This window comes from Sorex fumeus, unplaced genomic scaffold (genome assembly GCF_029834395.1).
Source record: "Sorex fumeus unplaced genomic scaffold, SorFum_2.1 ptg000405l, whole genome shotgun sequence".
NCBI lineage: Eukaryota > Metazoa > Chordata > Mammalia > Eulipotyphla > Soricidae > Sorex > Sorex fumeus.
Genome location: NW_026606460.1, coordinates 2,443 through 16,732, shown reverse-complemented (window position 1 = coordinate 16,732; position 14,290 = coordinate 2,443). Strand labels below are relative to the sequence as shown.

The following is a 14,290-nucleotide window of genomic DNA, read 5'->3' as shown; positions in this document are numbered from 1 at the left end:
AGGACCGCCCGTTCTTTGGTGGCCCAGTGAAGTACATGCCAATGGTCGCCATGGTCTGGGAGGGTCTGAATGTTGTGAAGACAGGCCGAGTGATGCTCGGGGAGACCAACCCAGCGGACTCTAAGCCTGGAACCATCCGAGGGGACTTCTGCATCCAAGTTGACAGGAACATCATCCATGGCAGCAACTCCGTGGAGTGTACAGAGTAGAAGATTGGCCTATGGTTCAGCCCCGAGGAGCTAGTCAGCCACAAGAGCTGTGCCCAGAACTGGATCTACCAATGAGCGGGACACATCACCAGTTTGCTCTTCTCCATGTCCTTGTCGCTCATCCAGGAACCCAGCCATAGGTTGGGTTCTAGTCATCTCAGAACTTCCCAACATTACAGAGGGAAATTCTGGGAGCCAGGGGTGCTCCCGGTACAGTGTTAAGTGCTGCCGTCAAGTTAAAACGTTTCATTCCAAAATAAATAAATAAATAAATAAAAGGTAACGGTAAAGGCCCTCCCATTGTTCGTCGATTTGCTCGAGCAGGCCCAGTAACATCTCCATTGGAGACTTTGTTGTTACTGTGTTTGGCATATCGAATACGTCACGGGGAGCTTGCCAGGCTCTGCCATGCGGGCAAGATACTCTCGGTAGCTTGCTGGGCTCTCCGAGAGGGGCGGAGGAATCGAATTCGGGTCGGCCATGTTGGCTGCGTGCAAGGCAAACGCCTTACCGCTGTGCTATTGCTCCAGCCCAAATAAATAAATAAAAATTAAAAATAAAACAAAACCCCACCTGACTGTGCTTCCCTGCTGCAAATGCTGCTCGGAAGCTCCGCCTTGCACTGCCCATCAGAAACAAACAAAAAGAAAGAACCTGAGTGTTTTCCTTCCTATCTGTTATATACTAAGTGTTCCCGATCAGCTACTGATTTAGAAGTCCAGGCTAAATGGATTGGCCTTTAAGCACCTAGGGCCGTGGGGTGCGATGCCCTCCCTGCCATCCCCTAAACTCTGGCCTCCAAATGGGCAGGGCAGCCCCCGTTCTGCCCAGTGAGCGTTCAGTCAAGCTGGGCCTCAGCTAAAGAAGCAAGACCGGAACCTCTGCTCCCAGAGGAAACACGGGCTGAAGTTCGCAGCAGTCTCCGGACACAGAGCTTTCTTTCCCCCCCCCCCCCCCCCCAGTCTTTGGTTTTTGTTTTGGGGTCACATCTATGCATGATCAGGGCTTACTCCTGGCTCTGCCCTAAGGGCTCACCCTTGGCGGGGCTCAGGGGACTATAGGGGGTGCTGGGGACTGAACCCAGCCGAGTGCAAGCCTACATGCTGTGCTATTGGGAAAAAAATTTTATCCACCAATTAATGTATAACTTTGCTTCTTGTGTCTCAATTTACACATTCAACACAGCATCCACTCCCGGCTCTCACATCCTTTTCCTTCCGCCTTTCCCTTCCTGGGTCTGGGGCAGAAAGTCCAAGGCTGGGAGTCACACGGAGCCCTGGGCAACCCTGAGCCCCACCCTGCCAGGAGACACAGCCAAGTCACAGACCCCAAGACAGTCCAATTGCATCCCGTACCTACAACGGTCAGTGCCTGCACGGCCTCTGTGTCAAAAGAACAGGCCCAAGCCAGAGGATGTGCAGAAGGTAAGGAATGTGATGGGCGTTAGGGCCGCTGAGGAGGAGCCCTAAGTGTTGGCTCTGCACCCAAAGGCGCCCCACAGAGGGAGGCAGGGAGCAGAGTTGGTATATTCTGTTGCCGTTGGCACACTAACTCAGTAGGCACGCCCAGAGTCAGGAGGGCACCATTCCAAATGGGCACAGTGACCCTCAGGAAGATCCAGGAGGACCCTAACACCCCTCCAACCCAACATGCCTCAGGACTTACCACCCTTGCCCAGGGAGAGAAGAGGCAGCACCCAATGCCTGTTTCCTGCAAGCCGCTTACTTACAGCAAGTAGGGTCCCACCAACCCCCGAAGTCCCAGCCTTCTAAGGGTCTGTCTGGTGAGAGGAGAAACACCCCCCTCCCCCCCGCAGTGGGTGACACTTGCTGAGCAGGAGATGCAGGTACTACCCAAGGCTCACTCTGACAGCCGACCAAGGGACAGAAAGGGTCCCTCTTCTGGCCTCAGTGAGCCCAGGCGGTGAGCACTTTCAGCCTCTCACGGGCAAGAGCGATGGATGACGGCACTGCAGGTGCCGGCCCAAGCTCAATCACTGGCCCCAACAGGGCCCCTGAGTCAATCAGGAGTGACCCCTGAGCTCAGAGCCCGGAGCAAAAGGTAAAATGTCTCAGCAAAGAGAACCCGGGGAGAAACAAGACGCCCTTACCTTTGATTTCTCCGGCCCGGGCTTTCTTGTAGAGCCCTTTGACATCTCTCTGTTCACACACGTGCAGGGGGGCATCAACAAACACTTCAAAAAAGGGTAAGCTTGCACCCTCGTGGATCTGCCTCGCATTGTTGCGATCCTTCCAAAGAGAAAGACAGGGACAAGAGCATCAGAAACCTGCTCTACGATCAGAGCTGCTACATTATTAGTAGGAACAAGCAAAGGCATTTTATGGGGGCCAGAGCCAAGCTCAACAGGCTGAGCACAAACTTCACCTGCAGGAGGCCTGGGGTGATCCCCAGTAACGTGCCATCCAAGCACGGAGTCAGGAGCTGCCCCCAAGCACTTAAAATTTAAAAAAAAAAAAGTGATTTTTTAACAGAGTTAAAAAAAAAAATCACTGATGAAATTCAATTCTTATTTTTAAAATATAAACAAAAGGGCTAAAGAAGTAGTCCAGGGGTTAAGACACTTGTGCAATGCTTGTGATGGTCCCTGCAGCAGAGACTTCTAAGCACAGAACCAGGAGTGAGCCCTGAGCACTTCTGGATATGGCCCCAAACAAAGCAACATAAAGTTGAACTTTTCAGCTGAATAAACTGAGAGTTTCCGTGGTCTGTGAAGGGGCAAGAAGACGCCACAGAGATGGTAGCACAGCAGGGAAGGCTCTTGCTCTGCACTGCTGACCTTGGTCGGTCCCTGATACCACGCATGGTCCCCCGAGCTCAGACACAGGAGTCAACCTGAGCACCACGGGTGAGGTTCCGGAACCACAAACATAATAATAATGAAAAAATAAAGGCGAGTGCTTATGCAAAGGAAATAAAGTGGCAGGAAGTGTGTGTTGAAATTGCAGGAAAAAAGCTGAGGGGCACGAGTCCTGTTAACGACGCAAACTCTGGGGAGAGATGGCACAGGGGTGAGGGCAGAGGACTCCACGCGAGAAGCCTGGCTCAATGCCCTCCACCTGTCCCACGCACACAGAGCCAAGAACAACCCCCAAGCACTGACAGGTACGGCCTGGAACCAAAACGAAAAACAAACAAACAAACAAACAAACAAAAAGAACCTGAGTGTTTTCCTTCCTCTCTGTTATATACTAAGTGTTCCCGATCAGCTACTGATTGAAAAGTCGGGGCTAAATGGATTGGCCTTTGGCCTGAGAATGACTGTCAGGTGGGGCAGGTGGCAGGTTTTATACAAACTGGATTTACTCAGAGAGGCAGAGCAATAGGATGCTGCGGCTGCTAGTGAACCTGGGCTTGGCCTCGCTGCATGTGACCGAGCAAGACTCTGCCTGAGGTGTGTTGGCAGGAAGGGTATTAACAAAAGCACCAGCTCAAAAGCTACCGACCTAAGGGTGGGATGGGGTGGAGGTGATGGGAGGGATCCTGGGAACATTGGTGGTGGAGAATGGGCACTGGTGGAGGGATGGGTGTTCGATCATTGTTTGAGTGAAACCTAATCACGAAAGTTTGTAAGTCTGTAACTGTATCTCATAGTAATACATTAATATTTAAATAAAATAAAATACAGCTACCAACCTGCGCATAGGGAGAAATGAAACTTGTGATGCACACCAGGCCCGCGTCTGCAAACAGCTTGGCAACCTCAGCGATACGGCGGACGTTCTCTTCTCTGTCCTCGGGGCTGAAGCCGAGGTTCTTGTTGAGGCCCTGGCGGATATTGTCACCATCCAGGGTGTAGCACGGGATGCCGTGGCACACCAGGTACTCCTCCAGTGCCATGCTTACCGTGGTCTTCCCTGCGCCAGACAAACCTGCAACAGAACCGGCCCAACAGATCCCAAGTCAGAGCCAGGACAATGGCTAGTTAGCAACAAACCGTTTCCATCACAGGTGTAGATGCATCCATGATTCGATGAACACTTGGGAACACGCTTAAGCAATATTCTAAGGTTCTCTTTCCATCTAGAAAACACTCAGTAGTTTAAGCGTCTACCTATAAGCGGCACTTGCCTATGCCCAAAGCTATCCTTAGAGGCCACTGATCTTTGGAGCGTCCCATTATGCTATCAGCCACAACCGAGCCTCGGTCACCGCTATTCTAATGCCGCAGACCAGCTTCCAAAGTGCTCAGACCCAAATTAATTCTTCCGAGGGTAAAGAAAGGACATGAGTTAGTCAAATAAGCACTAAGAAGTTACCTTTATCAGGCATCAGGATCAACAGCTCTCATAGAAACCATGATAAAAATATCTGGGATTCAATTTATACAGTCACTAACCTGGGAAGATTATCCCCAGCCGAATCCAGCTTTTTCCAACAACACTGGTAATTCCCTCAACAATGAGAAATCAGGGAAAACGAAAGGATCTATTTCTGTACTAATATCTGCTACCTTGGTAAGTGCAAGATTACAAAATTCACAGAGTAGGCAGTTATGTGGCAAAAGTCTATGATTGGTCCTATGGAGATATTTGGAAAACTGAAGTCTAATGTACTCACAGTCTTTACAGAGATCATATGAGTAGTAAGGTTAAGTGAAGGGGGAAAAAAAACAGAAAAGACGATATGCTGTGAGGTTAAATACAATGGTTAAAATAAAACCTGTTCAGGAGTCAGGGAGACAGCTAAAACAGGCGGTGTGTATGTTCTGCAAGCAGGGGACTCGGGTTCCTGGCACCCCATGGTCTCAAGTCCTTCCTGTTGAATGACCTCCGAGCAGTACGCTGGCAGTAACCCCTGAGCACCATCGGGTATGTGCCCCAACACAAAATCTAGTAGTAAAACAAACAGCAGAAAGGATTTTCCAAAGATATCACAAGAGAATTTCCAGCCAACTGGAGCTGCCCCAGCGTGGCACTTCTGGGGGAGGAAGAGGCTGAGTCTGATCTGCAGCCTTGAATCAGGCTGGCCGGAGGACCCGCCTAAGGCCAGAAGAAGGGGTGATGATGACCGAGGCTGCTGGGGCCCACTCATGGGGACCCGAGTGATAGTAAAGCAGGGAGGGCATTTGCCTTGCACATAGCCAACCTGGGTTTAATCCCCGGCATCCCATATGGTCCCCTGAGCACCACCAGGAGTGATTCCTGAGTGCAGAGCCAGGAGGAACCCCTGAACAAAGCCGGGTGTGACCCAAAAAGCAAAAAATTTAAAAAAAAAGAGACCACTGCTCAGAAAGAGAGAGAGAGAGAGAGAGAGAGAGAAGGAAAGAAAGAAAAAAAGAAAGAAAGGAAAGGAAAGGAAAGAAAGAAAGAAAGAAAGAAAGAAGTAGAGAGAAAGAAAGAAAGAGAGAAAGAAAAACAGAAAGGCTACGAGGCTCTCTCTGGACATGGCTAGGGAGGAGTCAACTAGCAACAGCCATTAGTCCATGGTCCAATGGGCAGAACGTCCTTTACTCAGCCCCCAGTTGACAAGCTGTGTCGAATGAGGGACCCGTCGCGGGAACCAAGCTTGGCCCCCAGCAGCCAAGAGGAACCCAAGGAATGAGGCCCTTCCAAGCACCCCGCAACCCTGACCCACAATCGCAAAGTGAATTACAATGTGGTTTGACACCCCTGGGCTTTGAGATGTGGTCACAACGCAACAATAAGCAGAACAAAGACAGCAGCCAGGGAGCCTGGGGCGCGTGGGGTGTAGCTGACTAACTGCCAAGCACTCAGTGACCGGAAACCCTGGACCTGCACATTTTCTATTCAGCCGAGACTCTGACTGTTTGGTGCCACATCCAGCGGGAGGGAGACTCCTGGCCGAGTGGAGAGTGGGGTGAGTGGGGGACGCTCACGTCAGGGCTCAGGAGACTGTGTGGTGCTCCGGATAGAACGTGCGAGCACACAAGTGCTAAGTCCTCTGAGCCATCTCCCTGGCCTGCAAGCAAAACCCGTCCCCCAAAAAGAGAAAAAAAGCAAGTCAAGACTGCTGGAGAAGATGGTGAGAACCTGAGGGCACTGGGTCTCCAAACTTCTGAGGAAGAGGGCAGTGTGCGGTGAGCTCACCTGGGAGCCCAGAAGCAGATGGACACCCCCACCCCGGGATGCCCTGGGGAGGGTCCCTTACTCCGAAGCACACAAAATCAATGGCCCCTGCACGGGGGCCTGAAAGAGAAAGGTAAGAAAGAAAGAAAGTACAGGAAAACAAACTATTATTCAGGCACTGGGGAAAAACGGACTTGTCTCACAATTCTTCACAACATTTCAAATCTGAGGACCATGAAGTAATGATTTTAGAATTCCAAGACAAGAGAAAGGAATGGGGGGAGGGGAGAGACAGCAAGAGAATGAGAGATAGCAAATGAGGGAGCAAGCCAGAAAGAGAGAGAGAGAGAGAGAGAGAGAGAGAGAGAGAGAGAGAGAAGAGCTTTGAGCTGAGAGAATGTCTTACAGGCAGGAAGCCCAGGCCTGAAGTCTAGCACCTCCTGTGTCCCCAAACACAGAGCTGGGGAAAAGCCCTGGGCACCACCAAGAACCAACAAAAAGAATTCCAAGACCAGTGATCCTTCAGCAGAGGCAGGAGCAGTAAGCCCTGAGCTCTCCTGCTGTGGTCTTAAACAGATGAACAAAACAAGAATTCCAAGACAAGAAAGTCTAAATCGAGTCTCCATTCTACACAACCAAGTTGTCATAAAAAAAAAAAAAAAAGACAGGACAGGAGTGATAGCACAGCGGGTAGGGTGCCCGCTTTGCACACATCCATGCCTGGTTTGGTCCCCTAAGAACCTCCTGGAGTAACCCTGAGCGCGGAGCCCATAGTAAATTTTGACACTGCTGGGTGTGACCCCCGAACCCCCAAATGAGCAGACTTTCTCAAATAAGACTCAGGAAATTCAGAATCCAAGGAAAGACCAGCCAGCAGAAGTCTTAGCAATACATTTTATAGCAATAAAACAGACAATTAAATCAGAGATGGGGTGAGTTCTGGGTGGCGCCGTAATGGGAAGACTGAAGGTGAGCTGGATGGAATTCTTTATGGGCCTCAAATCACAGGATTATGGAAATTTAAAGATTTGAGAACAGAATGAGTGTTGTACCCTGGACAACAGTGTAGATTTAAGAACAAGGCAAGTGGAAGAATGTGGGAATTCTGTTTTTACATAGAAACACTTAAACTCTTAAAAAAAAAAAAAAGGGGAGAAGCAGAAAATGGGAATCTGGGGTTCACTTTTTTTTTTTGCCCGAGGAAAAACTGTGAGGGTGAGTAATACTCGTGTTGACAAAGACAAGATCTTACATTGTTGGTAGAAGCTCAAACGGGTCTAAAATTTTAGTGGGTAATTTGAGGCAATGCCTCTGATTTTTTAATACAATTTCTATATTAAAAGCATGCATGCTCCAAATTTCCACATGCTTTCCTCCAAGTTCACAGCTATCTATAAAGATGACTTCTAGAGGCTGGAGCAATAGCACAGAGGGTAGGGCTTTTGCCTTGCACGTTCCAACCACTAGTTTGATTCCAAGGATCCCATATGGTCCCCTGAGCACCACCAGGAGTAATTCCTGAGCATCACCGGGTGTGACCCAAAAAGAAAAAAAAAAGTGACTTCTGAACAAACCAGTTTCCCTTTCTTACTGTACCTGTTAGCCAAACCGTGCAGCCTCGGAAGCCGCCCCGGGTGCCGACCACCTGGCCTCGCTTGTTCCTGCTGACGTGGTGGGCTTGGTAGGTGACGTTAGTGGCCCGCTGCATGCCCTGGGGAGAGAAAGAACTGTGGTTCACAGGGGCTCGCACAGGAAACGCGGATTCCCGCATAACTCAGTCACACTGCCCTAGTCCAGCGCACCCAAGGCCAGGGGAAAGGTTCAGATGACGGCGTCTCTTCTTCTTTAGAGCTACTGGCCTGGGGGCCAGCACATCACATACAAAATTAATCACCACAGCCACCCACGGATGCAGGAACTGTATTACTGTGCTGAGGTAATGAGGACAAACCTGAGAAAGGTCAACAGCTTTCCTGAGCCTAAGCAGAAACAGGGAACTGGACACTTACTCTCGTCTTCCTTCAACCTGGCCTTGCAGAGACCCTCTGGAGCGCATTCAGCTGACAACACGGGGGGGCCAGAGAGATAGTCCAGAGTAAGGCACTTGCCTCCATGTAGCTGACCACATCAGTTTGATCCCCAAAACTGCATATGGTCCCCCCCTGAGCACCAACAGGAGTGACTGCTGAGCGTACAGCTAGGCATAAGCCCAAAGCATCGCCAGCCAGCTACACCTCCAAAACAAAACACAACCTTACAACACAGTTTAAGTTGTTGTCTTCTCAACAACTCCCTGGAGGGTCAGTGCCAGGGGGGCTCCCGCCTTTCAGTTTGAGAGCCAGCTCAGAGGACGGCTGTGCGCTTGGCTGATGAGGTGGGTCAGCATGTCTGTACACTGGGCTGCAGCCGGCCGGACAGGCCAGAGTCCTGTGCTGTGACACTGCCGTGACCCCATGCAGAGGTGGGGACACAGGAGAGGCCGGAGGATATCCAAAGAGAGACACCAAAGTGGGACGGCTTGAGAAGAACTGCCAGGTCATCCTGACAAGACCCTCCAAGTTAGCAAAGACCCTCTGGGGGTGGTCGGAGACGCTGTCTCCACTCCACATCCATGGCCCTAACCCTCTCCCTGGGGAACTCGGGGCCCTCACAGGGAGAGAGGCCCTTCCCCTTGGGAACCCAACAGCTGAGAAAATTCTCCGGCCCCTGCTGCTGGTGGGCAGTGAATCAGCTCTGGGACTCCCATCCCCCTCCACGGTGACTGAATAAGTTCCGGTTGATGCTGTGTGTTGGACCCCCCCCCCACCCCCCCCCCCCACACACACAATGGCTTAGCTCCACTCCTGGGTCACAGGTCAAGAAAGAGCTTCCAGGGGGGCCGGCGGAGAACACAGACAGGAAGGCACTGGCCTTCCATGCCGCCTTCCCGGGTTCAACCCCCATCATTGCATGTGGTTTCCCAAGCTCTGCCAGGAGTGATTCTGAAGCAGAGCCAGGAGTTACCCTGAGCATCGCCAGATGTGGTCCCTGACAAGCAGCTCAGCTACAAGAGTCGACTCGTGTCCTCAGACCCACCAGAAGGGCCACAAGAAGGGTCTTTATGGGGAAAAGACAAGACCCAAGGTGAGCTGCATACCTCTGGGCACCAGGACGAACCATGGGATGTCCCTGGTGGCGAATCTTGGAGGTCACTGCCTTATCTACAAATTGAAGGATCGCACAGGGGGCGGGGAAAACTCTCCTGCTTCTAGGTTCTGGGCAAGCAGAGTCATGCTGATCTGACACTCGTCGGGCTGGTCGAGTCAGTGCTCTGCTTTGGCCAGGGCTCACCCAAATAAAATCAAATTGCAATTACATGCAATGGGACCGAGTCACTAAATGAAACTGCCACTTCCTGTAGTCCCCCACGCACTGCAACCAGATACAGGATAAATTCGGGGCATCACACGGGGTTAGACCAGTCCCCTAAAGGAAAAACCAAAGGAAAAACGCAAAAGGAGATCAGCAGTCAACACCATGAAGGGTCAGGTATCCCATGAAGGATCACACCATGGTTGGCCACGGAGAAGGCAAAGGCAGGCGAGGCGCACAGAACAGAAGGCAGGCCGGGGGGCAGGCCCTGAAGGCGAGTTTCAGGGAAATCATAAAACCCAGATATGGTCTGAAAAGGAGCCACTCGGCCAGCCCAGCCCACAGAGCTGCACCCGCCCCAGGAAAAGAGTCACAGGACCGCAGCCGATGAGGAACCCGCAGAGGAAGGTCTCTGAGATGAAAGAGCATCAAGGTTCCGCATCCTTCCCGGGGCAATGCCCTGAGGAGGACTCACAGCAAAGTTCTTGGAAGAGGCCTGCAGGCTGCTCAGGGCTAAATGCCCCTTGAATGGCCTCTTGTCCTCTCTTTGTGCTTGGTCACTCTCACCTGCGCGCCTTGGAGCACTTGGGCCTTTCCCAGTCAGAGTGATGCCAGCATCTGGACACCGTCTATGTCTCTCTCTCTCCCCCTTCTGCACCTTTCTGAATAAGCTTTGTTTGATAAAAACCATCTTACTTCAAGAAGGAAGGCAGGAAGGCAGGAAGTAAGGGAGGAAGGAGAAAGAAGGAGGGAGGGACAGGAGGGAGGGAAGGAGGGAGGAAGGAAGGAAGGAAGGAAGGAAGGAAGGAAGGAAGGAAGGAAGAGGGAGAGGGAGAGGGTGAGGGTCGGGTCTCTAAAGGTCAGTGGGAGAGTGAGGGGTCAGATCTGAGAGACAGTAGGAAAAGACTGAGGCTGGATCTCAATTCTCTCTCCCCTGAGCACTCTGCCCAGTGAGCTCTCTCTCCCTGAGCTCTCTCTCCTGACCTCTCTCTCCCTGAGTTCTCTCTCCTTGATCCCTCTACCCTGAGCTCTCTCTCCTCTGAGCTCGCTCTCCCCCTGAGCTATGTCTTCTCCACTTAGCTATCTCTACCTTTTGAACTCTTTGCAAACTTAAACTTGAAAAAAAGAAGAAAGGAAAGGAAAAGATTTTCCATAATCTCCTGTCACCCAGCTCTTTTCAGAATAAATAAAAGAACCACTAGCATTCAAAGGCGGTGAGCATATGCCTGATATCCCTGTGCACCGCAGTCAATTCACAATCTTCTCTTGCTCTTCTTTCTTTTCCCTCCCCCCCCCCCACTCTGGCCAAGTGATCCCAAACAAGACAGCAGTGACTCACTGGAGCCAAGCGTGGGTTATTTCTCTCAAAACCCTCTGAATTCCAAATGTCCAGCGGGCTGAGGAATTAGGCTGTTTCTCTGCCGACAGCAAGGAGGTATGTAGAAATACCGGTCTGTCTGTCTGGGCGGGCATGCACCAGCCTCGCCTCGGACAGATGATGGGGGTCCCTGGGACTCAACCTGCAGCCCCTTCTCCACACCCGGGAGTCTGGGCTGACTTCTAGGAACAGTGGGAAAAAGTTACAGGGTTCTGATTTCTCCAGAACACCTGAACTCTTTTCCTGTGCCTACTCAAAACTTGGTGAAAGTCAGGAAAAAAGTTAGATACAGGCATGACTTTGTAAAATGCAAGACTGTTCGGGTTCTGACATTTACGGTCGTGGTGGCACAGCACCCTCCCCTCACCACCACGAAGAGCTCAAGTCACCCACCCCCCAACCAGGCAAGTATTTTTAAGTGAGGTTTGTTCCCTGTAAAATGGGCCAGTGGAAGGCTGACATTTTAAGTCATTGCACGAGGGTTAAGCAACTTGCCTTGCACCCTGGTTCAATGCCCAGTCCTCCAAGCTCTGCCAGGGATGACTCCTGAGCACAGAGTCCTGAGGGTATGGCCCCAACGGTCCCAGTGTTTAAAAAAATTAAAAATAAAGATCCTAAGTCTAGCAAAAGCTAGACAATGTTATTTCAGGAGAATTCATTCCATTTATACGTTTGGGACAAGACGAAAGGCACTCCTATCACACACTAACATCACCTGCTCGAGACTTGTGACAGGCGCATGCTTGTAGCATGCTCCACAGACTCCACCTGTCCACCCAAAGGGTGTTGGGTTCCTTGTCTGACCTCCTTAATTTTCACCTGGCTGCCTTGTTTCATCCACTTCCCTATGGGGCAAGTTGACTTCTCCTAGAATGCCATGGAGGTGAGGTGTACCTACCTGTGAGTTCATTAAGATTAAGGGGCCAAAGACATATACAGGTTCACCTGCAGCCAACCGAGGTTCAATTCCCAGCATTGCATATGGTACCCTAGTCAATGCCAGGAGTCACTCCTGAGCACTACCAGCTGTGGCGTAATCCCCAAAAAACACTGAACTGCTAGTTTTTTAACTGATTTTATACTTACAAGTAGAGCCGCAAGGAACATACATCAAATATCAAGTGCAACTCCAGACCCGATATCTATTTCCCATCCCACAACCCACCTGAGGCATCTGCAGAGTCCCTCAAATGGTTCCCAGCACATTTCTACATTCTCAAGACTTAAAAGGAGAGAACAATGAGGGTGGATTGAAGGGACGGTTATGTGCCGTGAGAAGAAATCTTTAGATCTCAGAAGTACTAAAAACTTAGTTCAGTGCTGATCAGCGAAACCAAGCTTCAGAACACCAACAAGCCAGGACAAACCACGCAAGTGAGTAAGCTCCTAATCGCAAGCAAGTCAAGAAAACCCGCCCAAGTCCAGCTTATTTTGCAGCGGGAAACTGCTTGAAAAGACACTTGGAACCTCTGACAGCAAGCCTGGCAACAAGCAGGAAAGACCTGCTGGGGGTCAGGGGGCACATCTCGGGTCCCCACCTCAGGTCACATGAACCAGTCTGCCTCCCTATGACCACTCACTGTCCAGCCTCATCGCTCAGACTTCTGGCTTGCCAGCTGCTCTGTCTTAAAGGTGAAAGACATTCGAGTACTGATGTCATGAGTAAAGGCGCCTGGGTGACCCCCACGGGGTGGCCCTGGACCATGTCTCAGATGTCAGAAATAAGTCAGAGACTCCCTATTCATTCTTGACATTTGTGTTGATGGATCCTTAGAGATCCTAGGGATGAAACAGCAGAAAAGCATTTCAGAGACAAACCCTAAATAGGCAAAGACATCAATGGGCAGTGGATGATCTGGCCCCCACCGTGGCTAAAACAGGTCATTTCCTGCCCATCTGAAGGGGTATAGGGGCTGTGCAGCCGGAGATACCACCATTCACTCCAGACATTGAAGTAACAATGGAGAAATAAGACCACGAACACAAAAACCTGTACTAGAATGTTCACAGCAGCACGATTCGTAATAGTCAAAGAACTCGAATGTCCATCAATTGATGAACAAATAAACAAGACATGGTGTGTAATCCATAAAAATGGAGATGTCATTTGACTGTAAAGAAATGAAGACTGATGAATATTCTGACATAAATCTTGAAAACACTAAGTTAAAGAGAACTAACAGAAAACACCGTATGCTGTAGATTCTGTCTGTCAGCAAGTTGAGGGTTCAACCCAGACACAGCCAGGGCAGGACCTCAGTGGGGAACACCTGCCTTACACAGGGTCCTGGGTTCGATCCCCAGTACTGCAAGTAAAGAACAAATGGAATACAAAAATCCACAACACAGTACGGGTTGTCAGAGGTCAGAAAGAAGGGAAGGGGGGAAATAGAAAATGACTGCAAATGAGTCAGAACTTACTTCTGGGGTGATGAAATACCTGGGGCCAAGTGATGGTACAGATCCAGGGCACTCGCCTTGCAAGCAGCCGACCTGGGTTCGACTCCCAGCAACCCATATGGCCCCCCAAGCCCACCAGGAGTAAGCCCTAAGCATTGCTGGGCGTGGCCCACAAAAATCAGATCCGGTAATAGAGGCAGCTTCCCAACTCAACACATAGGCAAGAAACAGTGACAAGTACACTTAGACATACAAGACAGAGATGCAAGCAACCAAGAAGCTAGAGAGGAGAATAAGAAAGAGGCATTCTTGCTGACTGCTCCAGTCTTTTTTGGAAAACAATATGGGCATTCCTTAAAAAAAACTAGAAATTGAGCTACTATTCAACTCCGCAATACCACTTCTGGGGATATATCCCTCTACAGGCCCAAGAACACACATCAGAAAAGCCATCTTCGCTCCTATGTTCATCACAGCACTATAGAGCCAGAAACTGGGAACAACCAGAGTGCCCGAGAACAGATAATTGCTTAAAAAAAATATGGCACATCTACACAATAGAATACTATGCAGCATGGTGTATGGTGCCACCAGCAAGTCAATCTGTACCTGTGAGGCGACTGCATCAGCAGCCTGGTGGTGCCTTCAGACTTCTAGATACCCCCCAATTGCTGCTGTGCCTATGGTCAGACCCCAACAACTTGGGGCCAAGTTTACCAAGAAAGTAAACAGCCAAGAGTTAGGTATGTGGGAGACACATCCACAAACCACCTCCAGCTCAGCTATATAATTGGAGGCAAGGCCTCTCTGGTTCCTGATTGAACTGCTTAATGGCCATGATCCCAGAAACTCAGAAACAAATCTCGGAAGCCAGTGGCTTTTGGCAGAAATTCATCCAGTACCCA

General features: G+C 50.4%; 1 protein-coding gene across 1 annotated transcript; it reads right to left on the bottom strand.

The window, feature by feature from the left end:
• Positions 1 to 2,319: 2,319 nt before the first annotated feature.
• LOC130019042 (bifunctional 3'-phosphoadenosine 5'-phosphosulfate synthase 1-like) lies at positions 2,320 to 7,967 on the bottom strand (the record flags this gene model as incomplete). Its single annotated transcript, XM_056109654.1, has 3 exons — positions 2,320 to 2,458; positions 3,864 to 4,099; positions 7,853 to 7,967. Coding segments are annotated over 3 exons (490 nt in total), but the record flags the coding sequence as incomplete, so codon positions are not given.
• Between the last annotated feature and the right edge of the window lie 6,323 nt (positions 7,968 to 14,290).